Source organism: Budorcas taxicolor, chromosome 4 (assembly GCF_023091745.1).
Source record: "Budorcas taxicolor isolate Tak-1 chromosome 4, Takin1.1, whole genome shotgun sequence".
Taxonomy (NCBI): domain Eukaryota; kingdom Metazoa; phylum Chordata; class Mammalia; order Artiodactyla; family Bovidae; genus Budorcas; species Budorcas taxicolor.
In genome coordinates, this window is record NC_068913.1 from 99,424,713 (window position 1) to 99,448,290 (window position 23,578).

Below are 23,578 nucleotides of genomic sequence, written 5' to 3' on the forward strand. Positions count from 1 at the left end.
TCTTGTTCTGAGTGATATTATCCCAAGTAGGCAGTCATAACCCCTTTGAAAAGAGACCATGCTTTATACCAAGAACATTGCTTAGCAAAAATGAAGTACTCTAGCTGCTAATTTTGTAACTATGATAGTTCTGTGATCCTCCTAACATGTAGCACTAGCTAGTTGGTAGAATAGTAACCTTTGAAATGTGTTTCTGTTTAGAGGGGAGGGCAGACTCGGGGATACTTCTTGCAAGTGCTAATGCTCACCTATTGTTGATTATTTTGCCTCTCTGGGTTCCATTACACATCAAGGGGAATTGATAACCAGGCCATAGAATTACATTGATTTGAAGTATATAAGTCAACAAGTATTCCTTTGTTATCTAGTGTTAGCTCAGGAAACAAAGATGCCCCCTGGGATCTCACAGTCTAATTAAGCACAACTGTTCCAGACTTCTTTTCCCTTGCCTGCCATTTGTTTTGTTCTGAATATGAAATCACAACCCCCTAAATAAACCTCATAAAAAGCCAGCTGTGCTTATAATGTTAGGCACAGATTGAATTCAACCATAAATGATCCTCTATTCAAACTGTTAAAAAAAAATAAGTATTATTAGTAATTTACATCATATGTATTTCAAGTTGTTACTTGGCAGATAAATTTTATGAGCACTTTTGTGACTTCTACAGGGATATAGTCTTTTTGATTGCCCAGAATTTAACCTTATATTTTCTTTGTTTAAGCCTACTCATAAATTCTACCTGACTCTTGAGGCTGCCAGAACTGAGAACATACTTCCCTTTTGGCTATATGTTTTGCTTTTCTGAACGGTAGAATAGAGCCTTTTGAAATTGTCTTCCTATACTTGAAGTGGCTCATCTGGTGACTAGTGACATCAGTTGGGATTACTTTGTTTTATTTTCTTGCTAGAGAAGGAATATTCAAACATATTTAGATACCGTGTTTGTATGTGTTGTAAAAAGGCTTCCAGGATCTAGCTTCCAGGGTCCTCTCTCTGCCTGCCTTCCCAGTCTGCATAAACACAGCACACTCACCCCAGCCATGAGGAACCACGTGCAATTCCCAGAATCCCACCCATTTCCTGATGATGCTGTTCCGTCTACCGTAAGTGTTTTTCCTGCCTTCTTTGTCAGTTGACAAGTTGCTATTTGTCTTTCTGGACTCAGTTCAATTGTAACTTCCTCTTTCTCAGGATTCCTTCCACCCCTTCTACCCTAGTCCAGTGAACCCTCTCCTCCTCTGTACCTCTACTGCCCTATATACAGATGCCCAGGGTAGCAGTGTCTGTAACACTGTATTGTCCATATTTGTGAACTTGTATGTCTCCTCCTGTGGAAAATTCTGAAAGAGATGGGAATACCAGACCACCTGACCTGCCTCTTGAGAAATCTGTATGCAGGTCAGGAAGCAACAGTTAGAACTGGACATGGAACAACAGACTGGTTCCAAATAGGAAAAGGAGTACATCGGGGCTGTATATTGTCACCCTGCTTATTTAACTTATATGCAGAGTACATCATGAGAAATGCTGGACTGGAAGAAACACAAGCTGGAATCAAGATTGCTGGGAGAAATATCAATAACCTCAGATATGCAGATGACACCACCCTTATGGCAGAAAGTGAAGAACAACAAAAGAGCCTCTTGATGAAAGTGCAAGAGGAGAGTGAAAAAGTTGGCTTAAAGCTCAACATTCAGAAAACTAAGATCACGGCATCCGGTCCCATCACTTCATGGCAAATAGATGGGGAAACAGTGGCAGACTATATTTTGGGGGGGCTCCAAAATCACTGCAGATGGTGACTGCAGCCATGAAATTAAGACGCTTACTCTTTGGAAAGAAATTTATGACCAACCTAGACAGCATATTAAAAAGCAGAGACATTACTTTGCCAACAAAGGTCCACCTAGTCGAGGCTATGGTTTTTCCAGTAGTCATGTATGGATGTGAGAGTTGGACTGTAAAGCAAGCTGAGCACCAAAGAATTGATGCTTTTGAACTGTGGTGTTGGAGAAGACTCTTGAGAGTCCCTTGGACTGCAAGGAGATCCAACCAGTCCATCCTAAAAGAAATCAGTCCAGAATATTCATTGGAAGGACTGATACTGAAGCTGAAACTCCAATACTTTGGCTACCTGATGCAAAGAGCTGACTTATTTGAAAAGACCCTGATGCTGGGAAAGATTGAAGGCAGAAGGAGAAGGGGATGACAGAGGATGAGATGGTTGGATGGCATTACCAACTCAATGGACATGAGTTTGAGTAAACTCTGGGAGTTGGTCATGGACAGGAAGGCCTAGCATACTGCAGTCCATGGGGTTGCAAAGAGTTGGACACAACTGAGTGACTGAACTGAACTGATGTCTCTTCCTCCTATCTAAGATTACTGGAGTCAGGAAATTTGTCTTTTCTGGATCTTTATCTCCTACAGTTAGGTTAGTATTTGGCATACAAGAAATATTTACTGAATAAATATGTATATATTTAATCAATTTGTTAAATTCTCTGCTTTTTCTCCACCAAACTTCTGTTCTTTCAGAACAGTTCTCATTTATAACAGTGGTCTATAATAATATTGCCAACAATACTGCTGCACTTTCACATTTTAAAAATACACCCTAAGTGAAAATCATTATAATAGAAGCCTTATATGCTTACATATGGTATTCTCAGACAAGAGTTTTGAAGGGATGCCTATTCATTTGTGTAATGGCTGGATATAAATTGTTCAGAGTTGAGATATAACATGTGTGCATGTAACCACCGACCAGATGTCCCTCCCAATCAGTACCCCCCTCCTCTACTAATCTGGGCTCCCCAGAGAAACAGAACCAAAAGAAGGGGTAGGAGAGATGGCTGTATAGATAAATATGTTCTAAGTGCTTGTAGCAGGAGAACCTAATGAAGGTTAGGAAGAATCTTCCCACAGAAAGGAGTTCTTATCTAAGACCTGAAGGATAGGAGAAAGTGCTCTAGGAAAGGAAGGCAAGGGACTGAACTTTATAGGCAAGTGCAAAGCCTTGAAATGAGAAGGAAAAATGGAAGCAGCCTCATGTAGCCAGATCTTAGAGAGCGAAGGGGAAATGGCAGTATTGAGGCTAGAGGGGTAGAGAGAAGCCATGCCATGAAGGGCCCATGGGTTATATGAGAATGGTTGGTTATAGAAGCATGAATGGGAAGAGTGTAGAAGTGGCACTTTCCTTAGTCACCAATCCTTGGATACATAGTCTTTTACCAGTTAGCTTATTAAAGGAGCAAAACAATTCAGATTATTTTAAACATCACATAAATCAAAATATAGATTATAAACCAGAAAGAAGATTTCTGTCATTATTGTCATTATTGTTTACAGCCAACAACTTGGAGCTGTTAGTAACTGGAAGGACAATATGCAATGATGAGATCTGGAAACTTGTAGTTGGATATATCCTCCTAAACAGAAATATTGTCATCATTAAGTATTAGGAAAAGCCCCTCCCTCCACAGTTATTGCTGTGTGTCTTGCTGAGGGGATATGGTGGGGCATGTCTGAAGTGATAGATGGATTTACTCTTTTCTTTCAAATTCTTCCTAAAGCAGTTTCCCAGGATCCTAGGCTATTTGTAGCATCTCTGAAGCATCCCTAATCCAAGGGCTGAAACAGTACACACACAGAGACCACATTCTCCAAACTAAAGTTTTTTGGTTTTTCCTGAGTTGAGAATTTATTTATTCAGCTTAAAACTTTAAATTAGCAATTTAGTTGTGTGTGAATATGTATATTTATGGATTGTCATTAAAGAAAAATAAAACAATTAGGGGAAATTAGGAGTGTTTTTATAGAAAAGTCTGAGATCTTCAGTCTTTAGAACCATGAGAATGAAGATACAGTAATGTAGTAATAGAGACTGTATTCTGATTCAACATTACCAAATCAGGCTTTTGAGCCATTATCCTGCATTATAATTCTATTCGGTCTTTTCATCTTGTTCTGAATGTGCATCAGTTCATCTGATAACCATCTGTTGAGCACCTGCAATGTGCCAGATACCTTCTCCTAAGCAGTAGAGATATGAAGGTATAGTCACCCATGAAAAGGAATTTGTAATGTGATGAAAGAGACTATAAGTAAGGAAGTGACAGACAGACAAATATCATGATATTGTTTATACATGGAATCTTTTAAAAGGGTACAAATGAGCTTATCTACAAAGCAAAAATAGAGGTCTAGGTACAGAAAACAAGCTTATGGTTATTTAGGGGTGAAGTGGGGGAGGGATAAACTGGAAGATCAGGATTGACATATACACAATACTATATATAAAATAGATAACTAATATGGACCTGCAGTGTAGCATAGGGAACTCTACTCAATACTCTGTGTAATAACCTGTATGGGAAAATAATCTAAAAAAGAGCAGCTATATGTATGTGTGTGTGTGTGTGTGTGTGTGTGTGTGTGTATATATGTATATAACTGATTCACATTGCTCTATACCTGAAACTAACATAACAATGTAAATCAACTATACTCCTATTAAAAAAAAAAGTTTACCACTGGTTGGTGTACCCCACTAGGATTTGGCCTAAGTGGACAAGGTCTTTAATGTCCAATCATGTTATTCATTTATTCATTCATTAAAAATTTTAAGTGCAGAACCAAAGAGTTGGTCCTTATATACCATCATCTTATTTTACATTGCTGATATAGCCCTGTAAGAAACTTTAGTTGTTTATTCTTCATAGCAGTTTTTTTTTTTTTTTTTTGCCTCAGCTATCCTGGGATTTTTTTTTTTCCTGTTCTCATTTTTCATGTCAAGCTCAGACTTATTACCTGGTAATAGGTTACAAGAAATGAGAATTGAGTTATTTTTAAACAAATATCAATCATATGTGATATGTTTAATGGCAATTATAATGAATAAAATCAAGGTTTTACTTATGATGAAGTCATTATAGTCACCACTGGCAAATCGCCAAATTAATAATGAGCCAATAAATCATCTGTGATGCCAAAGGGATCAAATAAAAACAGGATTGACCTTGTTAGACATTTGATATTTTCAGTATTTATCTGTCAGAGCCACTGATTTGGAAATGGTTATAAATTCTTGGAAAATGGAATCTTTTTCCCCTGTAAAAATGCCCATCATTTGGCAAACTACAGTGTCATTTTCCTTGAAGAGAATGTAGTGATTGATTATCCAGAGTGCTATCATGACAAGGTAAACCAAGCAAATAGCTGGAAAATTGTATATAATCATATAGCATCACATAGGCTCTGTGTTGAGCACAACCATTAGAATTAAACCATGGCATTCTAATCATTCCCGGCAGGTACTTTCTGTTTACCCCAAAACCTTTATCTCCAGGGGATATTTCTGTGTGCTTCCAATCTCCCCTTCCCCTCCAGCTGATATCAGCACAATTCTAGTCACCCAAAAGCCCTCGGATAAATATAGACCAAACTGAATCCACCCAAAGAGACTTCAAAACGCAAAGATGTGTGTGTCTAGCATCCTTCACATATATGACATCCCTCACATTATTTATATGAGTTAACATTATTAGTCCTGTTTCTTTGATTAGTAGTACTGTGCTGAAGATCCTAAGAAATTACAGAATATGTGAAGAAAGGGAAGGATGGGAAGGTTATGTTTTGTTGTTTTTTTTTAAGTTGGCTGAATTTAAGATTTTTTTAGTTGGAGAGTAATTGCTTTACAATGTTGTGTTTGTTTCTGCTATACAACAGTGTGAATCAGCTGTGAGTATATACATATCCACTGCCTCATAAGCCTCCCTCCCACCCTCCTGCCTCCCACCTGTGAGAGTAGGCACTGACATCTATACACTGCCATGTGTGAAATAGACAGCTAGAGGGAAGCTGCTGTGTGACACAGGGAAGGTTTCAGAAAAGAAGAACACTAGTGTCACTTTTGAGAAGTCGATAGTCTAATCAGGAGGAACAAACACGCCTGAGACGACCTGGAACAGTAACACAGTATTCCCAAAGTCTGCAAGCACCAAGGTACCAACTGAGTGATGAAGGGCCGTAGAGGAGAACCATCACGTTCTCCTTGGTTACCAGAAGGCTCAGATAGAGCCATCGGAAAGGGAAGAGCTCCCCCAAACCGTCCCAGAGTGGATTATCAATAGCATCATTGGAAATAGAACCAGGCCCTTTTTCTCGGTGATCTGAGCTATCTGCTTGCGCTCATCTTCCCTTCAGTGTTTCAGATTTTAAATGGCCTTTGTTAGGATGGCTGGAGTCCACTCTCCTTTATTAATTGCTGTCCACGTGTGATAGGATATCCTGTGTTCTTAATCAGGATGAGGATTTTTGATTCTTCATAGCAGCACAGGGACATGTAGCTGAGCAGAATCAATTGCTGTCACTCACACACAAACACCAAGGAACAGAATTATGGATCAGGGTGAAGCTGCAGTGCTTTAATCTTAAAATCAATACAGAAAAGGAAGTTGAACTTGTGGGGATTCTATAGAGACTGTAATTTGGTTTCCCATGGAGTTTTCCCTACAGGATGTAACTGCTCCTTCCTTTTCATCTTCTGATTATTTTACTTGGAGTATGGGGAGAGGAGAGGCAAAGAAGAAACTTCTAGAACCAAATTAGCCTAAATAAGCACGTACGCGTAAACTCATAACTTAAGCTGGTCCCCCACTGTGTTGAGAAAAGCTGTACACTTTTGTCCATTCTTTTTGTCTGTAGAAGAAAGAAAACCAAAACCCTGTACCCCATAGTCTGTATTTAAGCATAATAAAATGCCTGTGATTATTTCAAAAGTTACTGTCAGACCGGAAAAAAAAATTTTTAATGTTCACTTTTCTGGCTCAGTCTGGAATTCTGTATAAATAAATACATATTCATCAAACCAGCTATTGACCAAAGGATTCCAAAATACTAAGCATGCGATTAATATTTACTCCAGTGTAATTGTGCCCTTTGGGAAAGAGGCACAAACAAATGGTTTGAACAATTACACCTTTTCCTTTTTTCTGGCGTGGCTTGCCACCTTTTTCTTATTCTTAAGCAAAAATTTAGAATTTATTGAAAATGTCTCTTTTTAGATATAGCATTGTTTCACTGCACAGTATTATTAGTCTCTAAAGATGGGTTTATTTTTTCCCTTGGATATTCCTTTAATTCGCTTTTAAAACACATCTATTTGGACACTACTTCTACAGGGACAAAAACAAGAAGCACCATGATCTCATGAGAAATGTTTCTGAAGAGCAATGGAGTAGTGAAAAGATTGAAGTCTGGAGTCCTTGCTTTGCTTTTTTCTTTCTCTAAGCCTGTTTCCTCCTTTTTACACTGGGGATGGTTAAGGGATTCAATTGATAGGTTTGTTGAGAGGATTAAATGAGATAAAGCATGTACAGTGTCTAGCTCAGTACTCTGCACTTTTAAGAATCCGAAAGTGTTCATGATTATCATTATTATGTGAGTTTCAAGTGAGGGTAACATATGCTGTATATGTGAAAACATTCTACAAGCTGTAAGGCACAATACAAATGTTATTTGGTATCCTTAATAGATTGATGGTTTTGAAACTTTTAAAAACAACTCCTGGAAGGCTTTTTCTTCAGGCTGCCTGTCATGGATCCCTAATCTGAAAGTAGAACCCTGAGGATGATAATATGTATTTCCTTTCTTAAAAGCCACAGAGAGATATCTTGTGAATGCCAAGAATTTCATGAAATCAATTTGAAATTCCCTGTCCTGTGTCCTTCCATAAAAAACACCTTCTCAGGTCTTGGGAGGATCAGCACTATGTAAGATGCTTATTTCTTTTTTCGTGAGTAGTTTTAAATGTCATGTCCTTCTAGGAAAGTTCAGGTGTCTTAAGTGATTACATCCTTTAGCTGTCCTTCCTTGTCCTGCACATTACCTGAGTCAAAACCCTCATCAGCTTCTGTGTCCTCTCTGTGTTCTTTTCCAGAGCACAATCATTGTGGAGAAGACAGTGCAAGACCTCATGAACCTGATGCACGACTTGAGTGCCTACTCAGATCAGTTCCTCAACATGGTGTGCGTGAAGCTGCAGGAGTACAAGGACACCTGCGCTACAGCCTACAGGTAAAGCGTCTGTGGAGCTAAGCAAAGTCAGTTTAGAACTTGACCATTGGGGCAGTGAGTGATACTGCCTTCATAGCCTAAATTTCCACCATTATAGAAAAGGACCATCCTTCAGTTTGTCAAGAAGCCTGATGAGAACATATACGAAAGCAACAGTCTCCTAGACACAGACGTGTGTATCAACAGAGAGTGGAAGAGACAAAGGGACAGAGCCACTTAGGACTGCCACTGAGTGGCTTAGATGAAGTGTCAGCCTTGATTTTTATGAACATCTAGAATCACAAGGTGTGTCTTCCTCAAGGAAATTCCAGATCTTGATTAACTCCTCTTGTGATTCTAGAAGATCTTTAAAGAAAGCAATTTTGAACTCTTAGCAACCCTTAACAATCCATACGGTTTTCTTTTAGTTAGTACAAATGTAGTCCTCCCGATATTTGATCTATAGTGTTCCTACTGTCATGAAAGGATGGTTAATCTGTTTTTAGCATCAGTGGAGATGAAAGGTCATTGTTATAAACTTGAAACCTTTCGTTTTCCTCCTGATTTCTTTCTTCTGAGTTCAAAATTCTCTTTGAGCTTGTGGAAAAGATCATAGCACTTCTTATAAAAAGCTAATAATAGGAACAAATTATGGTCTGGTTGACAAGACCTGAAACAATTAGGGGAGAAAAGAATGTATTATAAAATACTAAATTTTATGTGCTATATAATTAAGGATAGACAGTCTAGCTTAGCATCAGGTACTCCTTGTACACTGCAGACTATAAAAGCAGAAGGAATCAAACATTAAAGAGAGTGACAGGCTGGAGTCAAGAGAAATCTCACAGAAGGTGAGACAGATTCAGAACCTTAGAAAGATGGATGAGATTAAGGAGGTGGAAAGAAGAAATAGGAGCATTGCAGGGATAAAGAATCAGCAAAAGCGTAGTTATCTGATACTCACGTGGATGGCTGAGGAGGGAGAGGTTTGAATGGAACAGAGTTCCTAAGAGAAGACAGTAGGAAATAATGTTGAATAGGAAAAGTAAGACCATATAACAAAGGGTCTTAAAAAAGAAGACTTGGAAATTTAGTTGTTGAATAGTAGATGATAAGGAGCCATTAGAAGTAAGCCAGGAAGCAGTGTTTAGGGAAGATTAGTCTGGCCAAGGGATGTAACACAGATTAATGCTTAACCTCCTTAACTCCAACAATAAATAATATTTATCCACAGTTACATGAACCAAAAAAAAAAAAGTCATTTCACTGAAAGATGTACTCACAATAATATTTTTTTGTTGTTCAATAATTATTCATCAAGAATGTGAATACATTTAGGTTAAAATCATACATATTATCAACATATATGTTATACTCAATTGTGTAATTGTGATACACAAGTGATAGTTCTAATGGCACATCAAACAAAAATATGTTAACATTTAGTATCTTGATAAAATTTTAATTTAAATTTTTAGATTTTAATTAGATGAATTTTTTTGCAGAAAACTACAAATAGATTAATAGTGAAATAATTTTGAGCATTAAGGAATATTCCATTAGGATAAAACTTGGTGAGGAAATGAAATAGAAATAATACTTCAAAGAGAAAAATGAAAAATATTTAACCATTAATAATAATGAAGTCACTTAGTTGTGTCCAACTCTGTGTGATCCCATGGACTGTAGCTTGACAGGCTCTTCTGTCCATGGAATTCTCCAGGCCATAACACTGGAGTGGGTAGCTGTTCCCTTCTTCAGGGGATCTTCCCAACAAAGGAATCAAACCAGGGTCTTCTGCATTGCAGACAAATTCTTTACCAGCTGAACTACAAGCTTATTTTCATATATTTTAAATGTATTGTGGTGGATATCAAATCCCTAAGGTACTGAGATTCTATTGGTTACACTTAAAATAGTGATTTAAAGTATCAATATTTCAGTTCAGTTCAGTTCAGTCGCTCAGTCGTGTCCGACTCTGCGACCCCATGAATTGCAGCACGCCAGGCCTCCCTGTCCATCACCAACTCCTGGAGTTCACTCAGGCTCACGTCCATCTATCTAGTCAGTGATGCCATCCAGCCATCTCATCCTGTGTCATCCCCTTCTCCTCCTGCCCCCAATCCCTCCCAGCATCAGAGTCTTTTCCAGTGAGTCAACTCTTCACATGAGGTGGCCAAAGTACTGGAGCTTCAGCTTTAGCATCAGTCCTTCCAATGAACACCCAGGGCTGATCTCCTTTAGGATGGACTGGTTGGATCTCCTTGCAGTCCAAGGGACTCTCAAGAGTCTTCTCCAACACCACAGTTCAAAAGCATCAATTCTTCAGTGCTCAGCTTTCTTCACAGTCCAACTGTCACATCCATACATGACATGACCACTGGAAAAACCATAGCCTTGACTAGACAGAACTTTGTTGGCAAAGTAATGTCTCTGCTTTTCAATATGCTATCTAAGTTGGTCATAACCTTTCTTCCAAGGAGTAAGCATCTTTTAGTCTCATGGCTGCAGTCACCATCTGCAGTGATTTTGGAGCCCCCAAAAATAGTCTTTATAATGTGCCAAAAATTATGTATTTTATAACCATTGAACTCATGCTTAAAAAAAGAAAAAAAATACCCTAAATTTCAATTTTAAAATTTGGGAGAGAATACAGTTTTTCCAAATTCCTTTAAGAAATACACAGAAAAATTTTAAAAGCCATTGCCCTTGTTAGTTGCTCTTAGTTAGTTGTCTAAGAGTGGAATTTCTGGACCAAAGCTGTATTTTCAACTTTACAAAACCAAATTCCATAATGGTTGTACCAATGTCACATTAACCAAATGACAGTCAAAAAACATATTTTAAAAATCAATCTTTACATTTACTTTAAGTGGCATTGAATTTTAAGATTTTTTTTTAAGCAAGGTATGTCCTCTCTTTCTTATATTTCATTAAGGGCAACCCATAATTTCTAACAAATAGTAATGCCAATGAGTATTAATTATAATGGAGATTGTATAGCTTACTAAATCCTCAGAGCACAGTGATCACTGTTGAACATTCTTGTTTTGAAATGATACTCAGACTGAGTATAGTTCTTTTTCCTGGAGTGTTCCCAAATCAGTTTCATCCTTACACGTGAACATCCCTTCAGATACGTAAAGATGACTGTCATGGTCCATTTAGTAGTTTTGGTTTTTTCACTCCAGACTGAACATCCTTGGTTTCTGATACATCCTGGGTCCACAAACCATCCTACTCTTCTTTCTTCATTGCCATTAGCCTGGCAGTGTCTATCTTAAAAAAGGAGCACTCCGCTCTGAGCCCAGTGTTCCAGATGTGCTCTCATACTTCAGCAAAACCACTGCCTTCTTTTTGTAGGACCCAGTGCCAAAACACACCCTTCATTGCGTGTGAATGTGCAGGACTAAAGTAGTCAGTTGCAGATTATATCTTTAATGAGCTTACATTTTTGGTAAAGCATAGAAAGGAAACTAGGAGACAAAGAAAGCAGGCATGTATACCCATAGCATCAATTTATGATGGAAAATACGGTAAGATAGGCAATGACGACATGCTCTAGGGAAGAAGAAATTACAGAGGAAAAGAAAGACACAGACTTGGACTTGTGAAGAATGCGTTGGATTTTAAAAATATTTGTTTATTTGGCTGCATCTTTAGTTGCAGCATGCAAACTCTTAGTTGTGGCATGCAGGATGTAGTTCTCTGACCAGGAATCAAACCTGGGACCCCTGCGTTGGGTGCGTTGGGTATGCAGAGTCTTAGCTACTAGACCACCAGGGAAGTCCCTAAAACAAGGAGGATTTAGACAGGATTTAAGCTGAAGGGGCTGAAGGAATGAAGGAACCAGAACAATGTCAAGAAGGTAGGGAAGAGCAGGAAAAGGATGAACAAATGATGAATATTTGGGTTTTGGAAAAGATGGCCAAGCCAAAATAGAGGCTGGTGAATACCAGGTTCAAGGACCTTGACCTTTTAAAGTTAGGTAGTGGGAACCACTGAAGATGAATAAACAGAGAGTGCCAGGGCAGACCTGTGCTTTAGGGAGATGTTTCTGAGCTTGAGTAAGATGATGGATTGGAAAGGCAAGAGTGTGGAGGTGTAGTGGAGAGAGGCAGAGCGCCTGAATTAGAGGAGACGTGGGGGAAGTGGAGGGGAAGGGGCAGACCAAGAGACACGAGGGGGCGGATTTGTAGGACATGGTCACTGTCTGGCTGTCGAGGGGAGGAAAGTGTAAGGAGAAATACTAGCTGAAATTGGCCTTATCTTTTCGAAGCTGTATTTGAAGGAAATTTTTTTTTAACTTAAATTCAAGATTTCACATGTAGCCATTGGACTTAATGTTATTTTTAGCTCATCATTTCAGTCGATTGAGATATTTTTGAATCCAAATTCTGTCATCAAAATAATCATAGCTATTCCTCTAAATTCCATGTCATTCTTGATTTTATAAGCAATCTTTTGGTTTCTTTGCCTATGTCATTTAAAAAATGTTTGACGGGACAGGGCTAAATTAAGAACTTTGCGCTGTATATCTCTCAAGACTTCTGTTGAGATTGACGTCCATATACTAGTCAGTGCTTCAGGGGTTCATATGTTTTTCTCACTATAAACCCTGGACTGTAGCTCAAGAGCAGTCTCTGGGGCCTGAATTTCAATACCAGTTTTGTCACCTATTAGTTTTGACCTTGAACCGAGTTACTCAGCCTCTCTGTGCCTTACTTTTCTCATCTACAGAAAGAGAAAATAATAGTTCTTCTCTCATAGGATTGTTTGAAAATGTCACCTTTTTAGAGCTGTCTTAGCGAAATAGTAAGCCCCCTCCCAAATGATTAGCTCTTCATATTGTTCTGATAATGACAGTGATGATGATGACAAAGATTACCTTTACTACCATCCATGATCAATGCCCCTATATTTCATCATGCATCCTATAAGAAACTTAGATTTCTTACTAGTGTCCTTCCGGCTCTGATCCTTATAATGCAGCTAACCCTTCTTTCTGTATCTCCATGATGGGCATTAGAAGACAGCAGTAGACAATACCTGGTTCTTTGTTCTGGAATCCTCTCAGCCCTTCACTTTTAGGATTCATCACCTCCTGCTTTGCCAGACTTTTTGTTAAGAACGCTCCATCTTAGAAACAAAGTCTCTCAACTTTGAGCCAAATTTTACCATTTCTTCATGCAAGTCAGTGACGTACCCAGTTAGGAAAGGAACAAAGTCATGTTACTTGTTTAATTGTGAGATCTTCCTGTCTCCTAGGGAGTACCACCTCCTAATTGTTCACAAACCATCATTAATAATCGATTCTAGAATTTTTATCTATAGTTCCAAACTTACCCAATTTCTGTAATTTACCTTCCTTTATGAACATCAGGGCATTTGTTCTCAGGAATTATTTTATCTGCCAGGATACATCTAAGATTATCAGCAGTGGTTCTATGAGTCTATGCTTTGAATTATTTCTGTGCCCCAAGGTTCGTGCCTAAATTTATTAAACCTATCAAAATATTATTTAATTTCAGTTACTTTTGACGTAGTTAATTACTTGATCCTTAAAACAGTTCATTTGCTTGGTCTCTAGAATTTCATTCATTTAATGAATGATCATTGAGTACTTATCCCAGGATTTGTAGATACAGCAGTGAACCAAACAGAAACTATACTGCTTTCATAGGGTTTATACTCTGTTGGAGATGGTAGAGAGGAGATATACAATAAATAGAATACATAAATCCATAAAGAATTTTAGAAAATAGTAAGCCCTGCGGGGGTAAATGGAGTAGAGTCAATAGCCCCTGGGATATAGGAGAAGAAGGTTGCAGGTTTCAGTAGGGTGCCCCAGTAGGCCCTGTCTTGTTGAAGTTTGATAAAAGACTGGAAGGAGTTTGGGGAGTTAGAGAAGATTATCTGGAAAGAATGCCCTGGCAAAGGACAGAGGCCCTCAAGCATGACTACACATGACACTTTTCAGAACCAACATGGAGGCCAGCGTGTCTAGGGTAAACTGAGCAGGAAGGAACTAGAAAGATATCCGAAAGGGAACAGAGGGCCAGGCCACATAGGGCCTTGTAGGCCACTGCAGGGCTGTTGGCTTCTATTCTGATTAAAACAGGAGCCATTGCAAGAGCTGTGCCTACAAGCAGATATGGTCTAATTTTTATTTTAAAATATAAGTACTGAGAATAGTCTGTAGGGGTTACACAGATGGAAGCATGGAGGCTGATGAGGGCCTGTTGTGGTCATCCAGGTGAGGATTGCAGCTCATACTGGTTAGCAGCAGCACAGGGGGTGAGAACTGCTTGAATTCTGAATACATGGTTGATCTTTGAACAGCCCAAGTTTCTACTGCATGGGTCTGCTACTAATATGCACATTTTTTTCAATAAATACAGTACCTGGATTTTCATTCTGCACATCTTTAAGTGTGGGGGAAAGTTTGCGTTTGATTCCAGCATGTGGAATCAAAAAACTTAGGGTTTGGGTCCTGATTCTGTCCAGACTGTTTCAGTTTCCTGCCCCTGGGTGAGTCACTAATCAATCTTTGGTTTTTGAGGCAGAAATAGTATATGGATTTTTAACTGTGCCGGAAGTCAGTGCCCCAACCCCTGCATTGCTCAAAGATCGACTGTATTTGTAAGGGCCAGCCAACAGAACTCCCTCCCAGACTGGATAAAGTGTGAGAGAAAGAAAGCTTTCAAAAATAACTCAGGATTTTTCATTTAAATGGTGAGAAGTCAGAGTTGCCACTATTGAGATGGAGAACATGTCAGGTTTGGGGGCAGTAGATAAGATTTCAATTTGGAGTGTGTATTAGGCAATCACATGGAGATATGGGATGGGCAATTGGATATATGTATCAAAAGGAAAGAAGTCTGCCCTGGAGATAGGTATTCTCAGCCACCAACATATAAATAGGGTATATAAATGGTATTTAAAACTATGGACTACATGAAATCTCTAGGGGATTGAGTATTCCTATGACAGAGAAAAGGACTGTGGAATTTAAGCAGTTTGTAAGATGAGGAGAAACCAGCAAAGGAGACTGAGAAAGCAACCATCAGTGAAGTGGGAGGAAGATGAAGACAGAATGGGGTCCAGGAAACCAAGCAAAGGGGTGGAGGGATCCTTGGGCCCAGTGGTGCTATGGGATCGCGTTAGAACTCATCTTTGAGTGATAAATGGAACACGGGGCTATTCCTGATTGTCACAAGAGTTGTTTCTATGGACTCGTAGATTGGAAACCTGGATTGATATGGACTTAGAAAAGAATCTGGGAGTAGAGAACTTGTAAATATAGGCAGAACTTTTACAGTGAGTTTTGCTGTGAAAGGAAACAGAGAAATGTAGTGATAGCTGGGGAATTGAGACCACATGAAGGGTTTTTTAAATTGTTTTAGCTGTTATTTTAAATAGAAATAAGTGCATGTTTATATTTTAAGAAAATTATTTAGGACAAAAGGAAAATTATCGATGCAGGAGAGAAAGAATGAACATTGCCAAAATTGTGTTTGGGGGTTGGATTCAGTGCAACAAATATAGTAACTGGCTTTAGGCAGGCTCACAGATAGTTTTGTTCACCATGCTCTATCCTCGCAGGAATGATTTCTGTCATTTATAGTTCACTGTTTCATCCAAACAATGCACCAATCTATTATACTACTGGGTTGGCCAAAAAGTTCATTCGGATGTTTCCATGCCATCCTGTGGGAAAATCCGAATCCACTTTTTGGCCAATGCAATGCTTTTCTCCTGGAAAATACCCATCACTTTTGGTTCTTGGTATCTTGTGGTCAACAGGTATCGTGATTCCTTCTCCCGAGGGACTATATCATTTTGATGTCCTTCCTGGCCAAATTCTCTGGCATGATGTCGACTTACTGGTGCCCACGATCACATCGTTCCCTCTTCAGAGTCTTCTCTGTCATGGTCTACCACAGTTGCTGAATTTCTCTCAGGGTTCGGAAAAGTACTTCTGTGAAGCTTTGCCAGGGATTAAATAGAAAATCGTTTACGTGGTTGTTACACAACAGCGCGCTCATACACACAACACAGAACCCTGTGGTGCCTGTTACCTGTCACTTAATCAGGCTTTCCAGGCTCGGAAGAAAGTGTTTCCTTATTGTGTGAGTCTGAAGATGTAAAGTGTCCTTACTTCCTCTCTTCCCACGTGTTGCCCTCCCCCAGACTGGCACCTGCTGAGGAGTAATTAGGGCAGTCCTAATTTGGACAGCCAAATCCTGATTACAGTGAGAGGAAAAACAGGAAATGTTCTAGTTTTGCTGCCAGCAAATGGCTGACTTAAATAGAAAGCCATATACAATTCAAATGATCCAAAGTGATATAACATTGGGGAAGGAGGAAGGGAGCGAGGAAATATCGCAATCGGATTCTTTCTCAGCAGATATCTTTTACAGAAAGAATCTGATCCATAAGCTCACAATGCCCTCTGCTGAGAGCTGGAGTGTTTTCCAGGTTTGCCCTGAGAACCCAAGTGTACCACTGGGAGTTTGGAGATCTAAGGAAAGGTCAAAAACATCTCACCTTTCTCTAAGCCCTTCACTCTGGAGAGAAAGCCTGTTATGTATACTGATGTCATGTTATATGCTTTGGATAAAAAGGTTTCCTAAAAGGGAGATGAGGACTAGAAGTCTACTTCTTACTTAGTCACAACTCCTGAGTCTTAAAAGAGAACTCAGCTGTGAATTCTTGGGTCCTCTGCATTAGTGAGGGGCTTCCCAGGTGGCTCAGTGGTAAAGAATCCACCCACCAATACAGGAGTCACTGGAGACAGGGTTTCGATCCCTGGGTGGGGAAGATCCCCTGGAGGAGGAAATGGCAGCCCACTCCAGTATTCTTGCTGGGAAATCCCGTGGACAGAGGAGCTTGCCGGACTGTAGCCCATGGGGTCGCAGAGAGTCAGACGCGACTGAGCGTGCGTTTATACTGCATTAGCAACAGGCGGCCAGTCTGTTGGTCTGCTACTTGCAAGCTGAGTGTTTCTCTCCCTTTATCATCCTCTTTGTCCTAAGGTACAAGCAGCTGCTCATGTGCCCCCAAATAGTCACTTGAAGATGGAAAATCATTTTTGTAAAGTTTGTCTGTTCCAATTGCACATCAGCTCCTTAATCAAATTTCTGGGCCTTCCTGCATTGTATTGGGCCTGGTAGAAAATACAAATAAACATCTTCTAATCTTGAAGAATCAGTTGATAAAGGACACAGGCATGTTTTTATTAGGAGAAGGTGGAACCAACCCCAGAGCCCACCTTTCGCCACTTCTCCATGGAGGCCTGAGAACTCATACCGAGGCATGAGTGACATGGAGGTGCACTTACCATCAGCAATGGCAGAAGCCAGCTCTGGCACAAGCCTGGACACCTTGTGGGGCTTCAAGATGTTTATCTCATGAAGGAGCAAGTTCCTAACAGACCGAAGAGGATGAGCAAGCAGTAGGGAAGCATGGATGGACGTGATGCATGCGGAAGGGGTTGAGAAATGAAAATGGCTGGGGTGGTCAGTATAGTTAAGAATGAGCAGAAAAGGTTTTTCTTCTTTTAAACCTCCCATGTTAAGTACAGGAACACCATCATGGGTATTCAGGAAGGGGATGACCTATCCTCTCTAATCAAAGTAGTGTCTTCAGAAGCTCTCAATGGCTACATTGTGCCAAGTAGCAGAAACTAAACACTATGGTTTGTGAAACCCTGTGGATTTGCTGTGCAAAAAGACGCCAGGGTCCTACAGGAATGAGAGTTTAATTGAGCTGGTCTCACTGTCTTTGCCAGCTAACTGACTCTGAACCTCAGAAGAGCCAAGGGCTGTGCCGGGGAACCCTAGTCAGCTAGCCTGTCTTCTCGTTTGCCTCTTAAACCTATGCTATGTCCCCTATTCTTGGCTCATCTACCACTGATACGTTCATTTTCATTAAATAGTGAAGAGATTATAAAGACATTTATAAAAATATGTACAGTATCTGATTCACAGAGCACAGTCAGCAAATGAGAGCTTTTATTATGTGCTCCTATAACTTATTAGGCATAACAGTTTCAATATTTATCCAGCTGTATGATAATTTAAGACTTTCATCATGTGTTATTTGATGTATTTTTGGTTTACATGTCTTTCTCTCTCAAACACTGTGGACTCACAAGTTATTTGAGGAGATTTTAAAACACACCACCTGGATTTCTCACATAAGGCTCACAGAATCCTGGACCTGGGCAAGAGTAGTTTAAAAATGTACCCAAAGTGATTCTTGTATGTGTTACTGATCTGAATTCTGGAGTTCTAGAAGCAAGTTACTGTGTCTTTTTTCCACATAATTGTCCCAACATTTAGCATGATATCTGCATACAGGCCTTTCCCTCATGTTTATTGATCAAGTGAATAACTTTACTTTTCTGTGGGCATGTTAAATCACTTCAGTCATGTCCAACTCTTTGCGACCCCGTGAACTGAAGCCCACCAGGTTGCTCTGTCCGTGGGATTCTCCAAGCAGGAATACTGGAGTGGGTTGCCATTCCCTTCCCCAGGGGATTTTCCCCACCCAGGGATAAAACATGCATCTCTTATGTCTCCTGCGTTGGCAGGTGGGTTCTTTACCACTAGTGCCACCTGGGAAGCCTGATATTCTTGTGCCCATCAACTGCCTTCCTGTCAAGTACAGATACTGCCCTTCTAACCAGATGTCCCAGGAGTTCCCTAGCAAGCAGCCAGTCTTAATTTCCCCCACCTAACTCACGATGAAGGAGGAGTCAGTTGCAGTCACTTTGAAGCAAAGTAATAAGGTCCCGGACTAGAATGGAAATACACACTTGGGAAGGTACATGGTCACTGTGCAAGGACTCCATAGTTATCTACTCATTTTGTCAGTCACAGCAGTTCTCAAGATTAGATTTTCCCAACCTTACAAATGAAGAAACAGAGGTTCAGAAAGGTTCATAGCATGGCTAAGGTCCCAAAGTAAGCAAGTGGTTGTACGTGCATGAGAAGCTAAGACTGGCTCTACAGCCCAAAGAAGAGGAAATGGGAAACTCAAATAATGTTTCAGATCTGAGAGACAGGTTCATTTAGGGTGGAAACTGGGAGTAACCTGGTCTGAGATCTTTTTATAAAGATCTTTATATTTATTTTTAAATTGGCTTATCATTTTAAAAAAATCTGAGCCCTGACAGTTGAGGCAGATTTTGTATTCTTGGTCCACTGTGTTATAATTATTTTTCTTGGTTTTTAAAATATCAAACAGTCGTGACCCTTCATGTGAGAGCTTATCTATTTAAAGGTTGTTATTAAATTATCCCCTAAATAATTTCAGTAAGCTCTGAAACTTCAAGTCTTTTCCCCTGGGTCCTCTTAAGATTGTTTCCTTCCCATCACCCACCTCTAGAGTTATCAGATGTTTCGTGAGTTACAATTCCAAGGCGGAGATACACACCATCATAAAGCTCTCTGAGCAGCATTCCTTGTGATATGAGAGACAACCTGATGTTTCTCTGCTCTTTTCCTATTAATTCTGCTCCATCTTTTCTGAAGAGAATCTTCAGTTCTGCATCTGCTTTTGTGTTTGCTTGATTTAACTCAGCAGCGTAGTACCAGCTCTGCATTCTGCGTTCATTGTCACGATCGCCGAGTTGCTGGAGGTCGCTCTGCAGTTTGACCTGCTACAGGTCCAGTCATTCATGGTCGAAAATCGACCATAGTGGCTTCATTCGGGCCAGCCTTGACGGGGTTCATTTCTCTAGCTTGGCTCCTAGTTTTTTTTTAAGTGTCTGAAAGATTCAGTCTGGGAAAGCAAACATCCTGCCCAGGCTGTCACCAAACAGTTGAATCCAATTAGCCCCACCTGCCCCTGCTTGTTTACCTAATGAAAGACTCAGCACCCCAGCTGTGTCCGGGGACCAGGCACACGTGTACTTCCAACTGTTCCAGCGAGGAAGCAGTGCACGTCGGAGCCAGTCGACACCAGCAGATGTTTTCTGAATGAAATTCACTCAGCTGTGTCTAGAGGGTGGACTCTTCCCATGGCAGCCCCCTCGCCTGTTCCAAGAGGTATACCTCTTTTCCTCTTCCTCCTGGGAACAGGTACAAATAGCTACACAGATGGCTCTGTCTGTGGCCCATTGAGCTGTGAATTAATCAGTAGATTATAGTTCTGGTAGTGGTGATTAACCCTACCCCTCTTGTGGAGTAATTGTTGTAAATTTAGTTCTCCTCTTTGGAGGCTGTTTGGATATGTCCTAGAATTGTGTCACCCACATAGTACCATTATCACAGAATTATAAAGTAATGCAGTTGGTCAAGATGGGAACTTTGCCATTTGAATGAAAAATTCCCCTTAGGGTAATCGTATGTTGCTAATCAATGCTAATATTTCAAATTAGGATATTTGGAATTGCTTTTGGGATTGATGTTCATTACAATATGAATTAATAATTTATGGTTGAGGGCATTATATAGGTGGCTAGCATGCTTGTTAATTTGGATTACTGTTTTTTAATAAGACAGGATATATGAATATTAGTGAAGACAGTAATATAATACTGTACTATTGAATTAAACCAGGCTTTAAAAAATACATAAGTAAACAGTATGAGTACTTTTAACATAGTATCCCACTAAGCAATACTTTTTCATTCCAACCAGTGCTAAAATGAAAAAGTCTAGATCTTGGAAATGTACAGTACTATCTCATGCCTATAGACCCAGCCTTTTCCCTGAACCCGCGAACAGATGGGGGCCATCATGGATGGGCTCAAAGATTTACATGCTGAAAAACTGTGCTGGGTTTGGGCTTCTAAGTCTGTAGAACAGAATTTTGATTTGTAATGTGGGCATGAGAGGAATTGAACCACTCAACCATAGCTCTTAATAAATATGGACACTGACATTTAACTTTTTTAAAAAATTTATTTTTTAATTGAAGGATAATTGCTTTACAGAATTTTGTTGTTTTCTGTCAAACATCAACATGAATCAGCCATAGGTATGCATATATCCCTTCCCTCCCATCTCCCTTCCCATCCCACCCCTCTAGGTTGATACAGAGCCGCTATTTGAGTTCCCTGAATCATACAGCAGATTCCCTTTGGCTGTCTATTTTACATATGGTAATGTAAGTTTCCGTGTGACTCTCTCCATACATCTCACCCTTTCCTCCCCTCTCCCTGCATTCATAAGTCTGTTCTCTATGTCTGTTTCTCCATTGCTGCCTGCGAATAAATTAATCGGTACCATCTTTCTAGATTCCATAGAAATTACATAAAAATTAAATAAATCTGAAACCTAACCTTTATGTAATTTCCATATGTCACAAAATCATTGTCTTTAGATTTTAAAAAAGCATTGAAAATATCAGCACTATTCACAGCTTTTATAACACATAGGAAATTAGCAGGTGAAGCAGATCTGACATGCAGATCATGTAATTTGACCAACCCATTGTATAGGACAAAGTCCTAGCTATGAGGTTATAAACTGTAAGTAGAAAAGAAGGGGTTTTGTTCATTTGCTTTCCAAAGGGGAAAACTGTAGGCTGACACAGTTAACAAGGTCCTCCCAGAGAAAGTGAGGCTTTGAGGCAACTTCCCAGTAATAGGCCATGTAGGAGTAAGTGGAGTGGAAAGGGAAGGCTTGACAGTAATTACTCCTTGGCTCGTTTGTCTTGTGAGTCAGGACTTTTTAATGCTGGACTTTTTATTTTTTCTTTCGAGAGGGGGATACACTCCTATTCATTATTCTAATTTTTGTTGAATTCACAGAGGTATAGTGAGAGCATAGCAGAATGATCTATACTTTGGTCAAAATGCCAGATGGTTTGATGGCTCACCTGAGTCATTTGGTGCAGAGAAAGAGAAAAGGAAAACCACTACCATGGTTTTAACTTAATCAGTTACCCAAGATTCCTAAAACTGAAGAGGGCTTATTTTTATGTCCAGTTCGGTTCTTATACACTTTCCAAATACCAGGTATTGTGCATGGCACTGGATGCGCAGCAGCTAATGAGGAATCAACTCTGCCCTCGAGAAGCCATCATCTGGTAAGGGAGACTAGCTTGTAAAGAAGTTTGGTAGGACCAGTGAGAGCAGAGGTGTGTGGGAGGTAGTGGTTCTCACCTTGGAATGCCCACTAGAATCACCTGGGACACTTTATAAAATGTTGATGCCCACATGCCATCCCCAGAGATTCTGGTTTACTAGGTTTTAGATGTGGCCCGGACATCTAGTAATATTTTTAAAGCTCCCCAGGGCATCCCATATGGTGCTAGTTAGTGGTAAAGAACCCTCCTACCAATGCAGGAAACATAAGAGACAAGGGTTCAATTCCTGGGTTGGGAAAATCTTCTGGAGGAGGGCATGGCAACCCACTCCAGTATTCTTGCCTGGAAAACCGTATGGACAGAGGAGCCTGACGGTTACAGTCATTAGGTTTGCAAAGAGTTGGGCATGACTGAAGTGACTTAGCATCCATGCACAGATGCAGTCAAGATTGAAAGCCCCAGTAAAGGGTGATAAGGCACAAATGAAAGGACTCAGTTGTCTCAAGGGAAAAGCTGATGTAGTGTTTGATCAGTAGAGGCAAATAAGTAAGATGGAAAAAAGTTCTCTAGGCAGAGATGATACATATAAGCAGGAAGCATTCAGAAAACATTCAAATTCTGACTGTGGAGGGGATGTTCAGCCAACACAGGAAGGGATTTGACTGGGTGTGTGTGTGTGTGTGTGTTAGTCACTCAGTCATGTCTGACTCTTTGCAACTCCATGGACTGTAGCCCACCAGGCTACTCTGTCCATGGGGATTCTCCAGGCAAGAATACTGGTGTGGGTTGCCATTCCCTTCTCCAGGGGATCTTCCTGACCGAGAGATCAAACCCAGGTCTCCTGCATTGCAGAGGGATTCTTTACCATCTGAGCCACCAGGGAAGCCGTGACTGGGAGTAGTGGATATACAAAAGAGGAAAGCAGTAGTAGGAGATGAAGTTGAAAAGGTAGATGTTCATGACTTGCTAAGTTTGGACTTGGTATTAGAATTAGAAATCAGTGAAGACTTCTAAGAAGGAGAAAACAGGATTGCATTTGTACAGTTTTAGAGAAATGACCCTTCCGATGAAAGTGGTGAATTGGACTGATGGTCTTGAAGTTCCAGGCAAGACACCCAGTTATAAGGTCACGGCCAAGTCCAAGTGAAAAGTGATGAAGGTCTGCATATAGGTGAAGGGCAGTGAATCTAGTCAGGAAACAACAGACTTATACTGCTGCTGCAGCTGCTGCTGCTGCTTCTAAGTCGCCTCAGTCGTGTCCGACTCTGTGCGACCTCATAGACAGCAGTCCACCAGGCTCCCCCGTCCCTGGGATTCTCCAGGCAAGAACACTGGAGTGGGTTGCCATTTCCTTCTCCAATACATCAAAGTAAAAAGTGAAAGTGAAGTCGTGTCCGACTCTTTGCGACCCCATGGACTGCAGCCCACCAGGCTCCTCTGTCCATGGGATTATAAGATACTAAGAACATGAAA

General features: G+C 40.2%; 1 protein-coding gene across 1 annotated transcript in view; it reads left to right on the plus strand.

The window, feature by feature from the left end:
- EXOC4 (exocyst complex component 4) overlaps positions 1-23,578 on the plus strand; it is an 816,823-nt gene that overhangs the window by 633,377 nt on the left and 159,868 nt on the right. Inside the window, exon 12 of the mRNA XM_052638352.1 lies at positions 7,947-8,083. Within this exon, the coding sequence (XP_052494312.1) occupies positions 7,947-8,083 (137 nt within the window). The remainder of the gene's footprint in view (positions 1-7,946; positions 8,084-23,578) is intronic.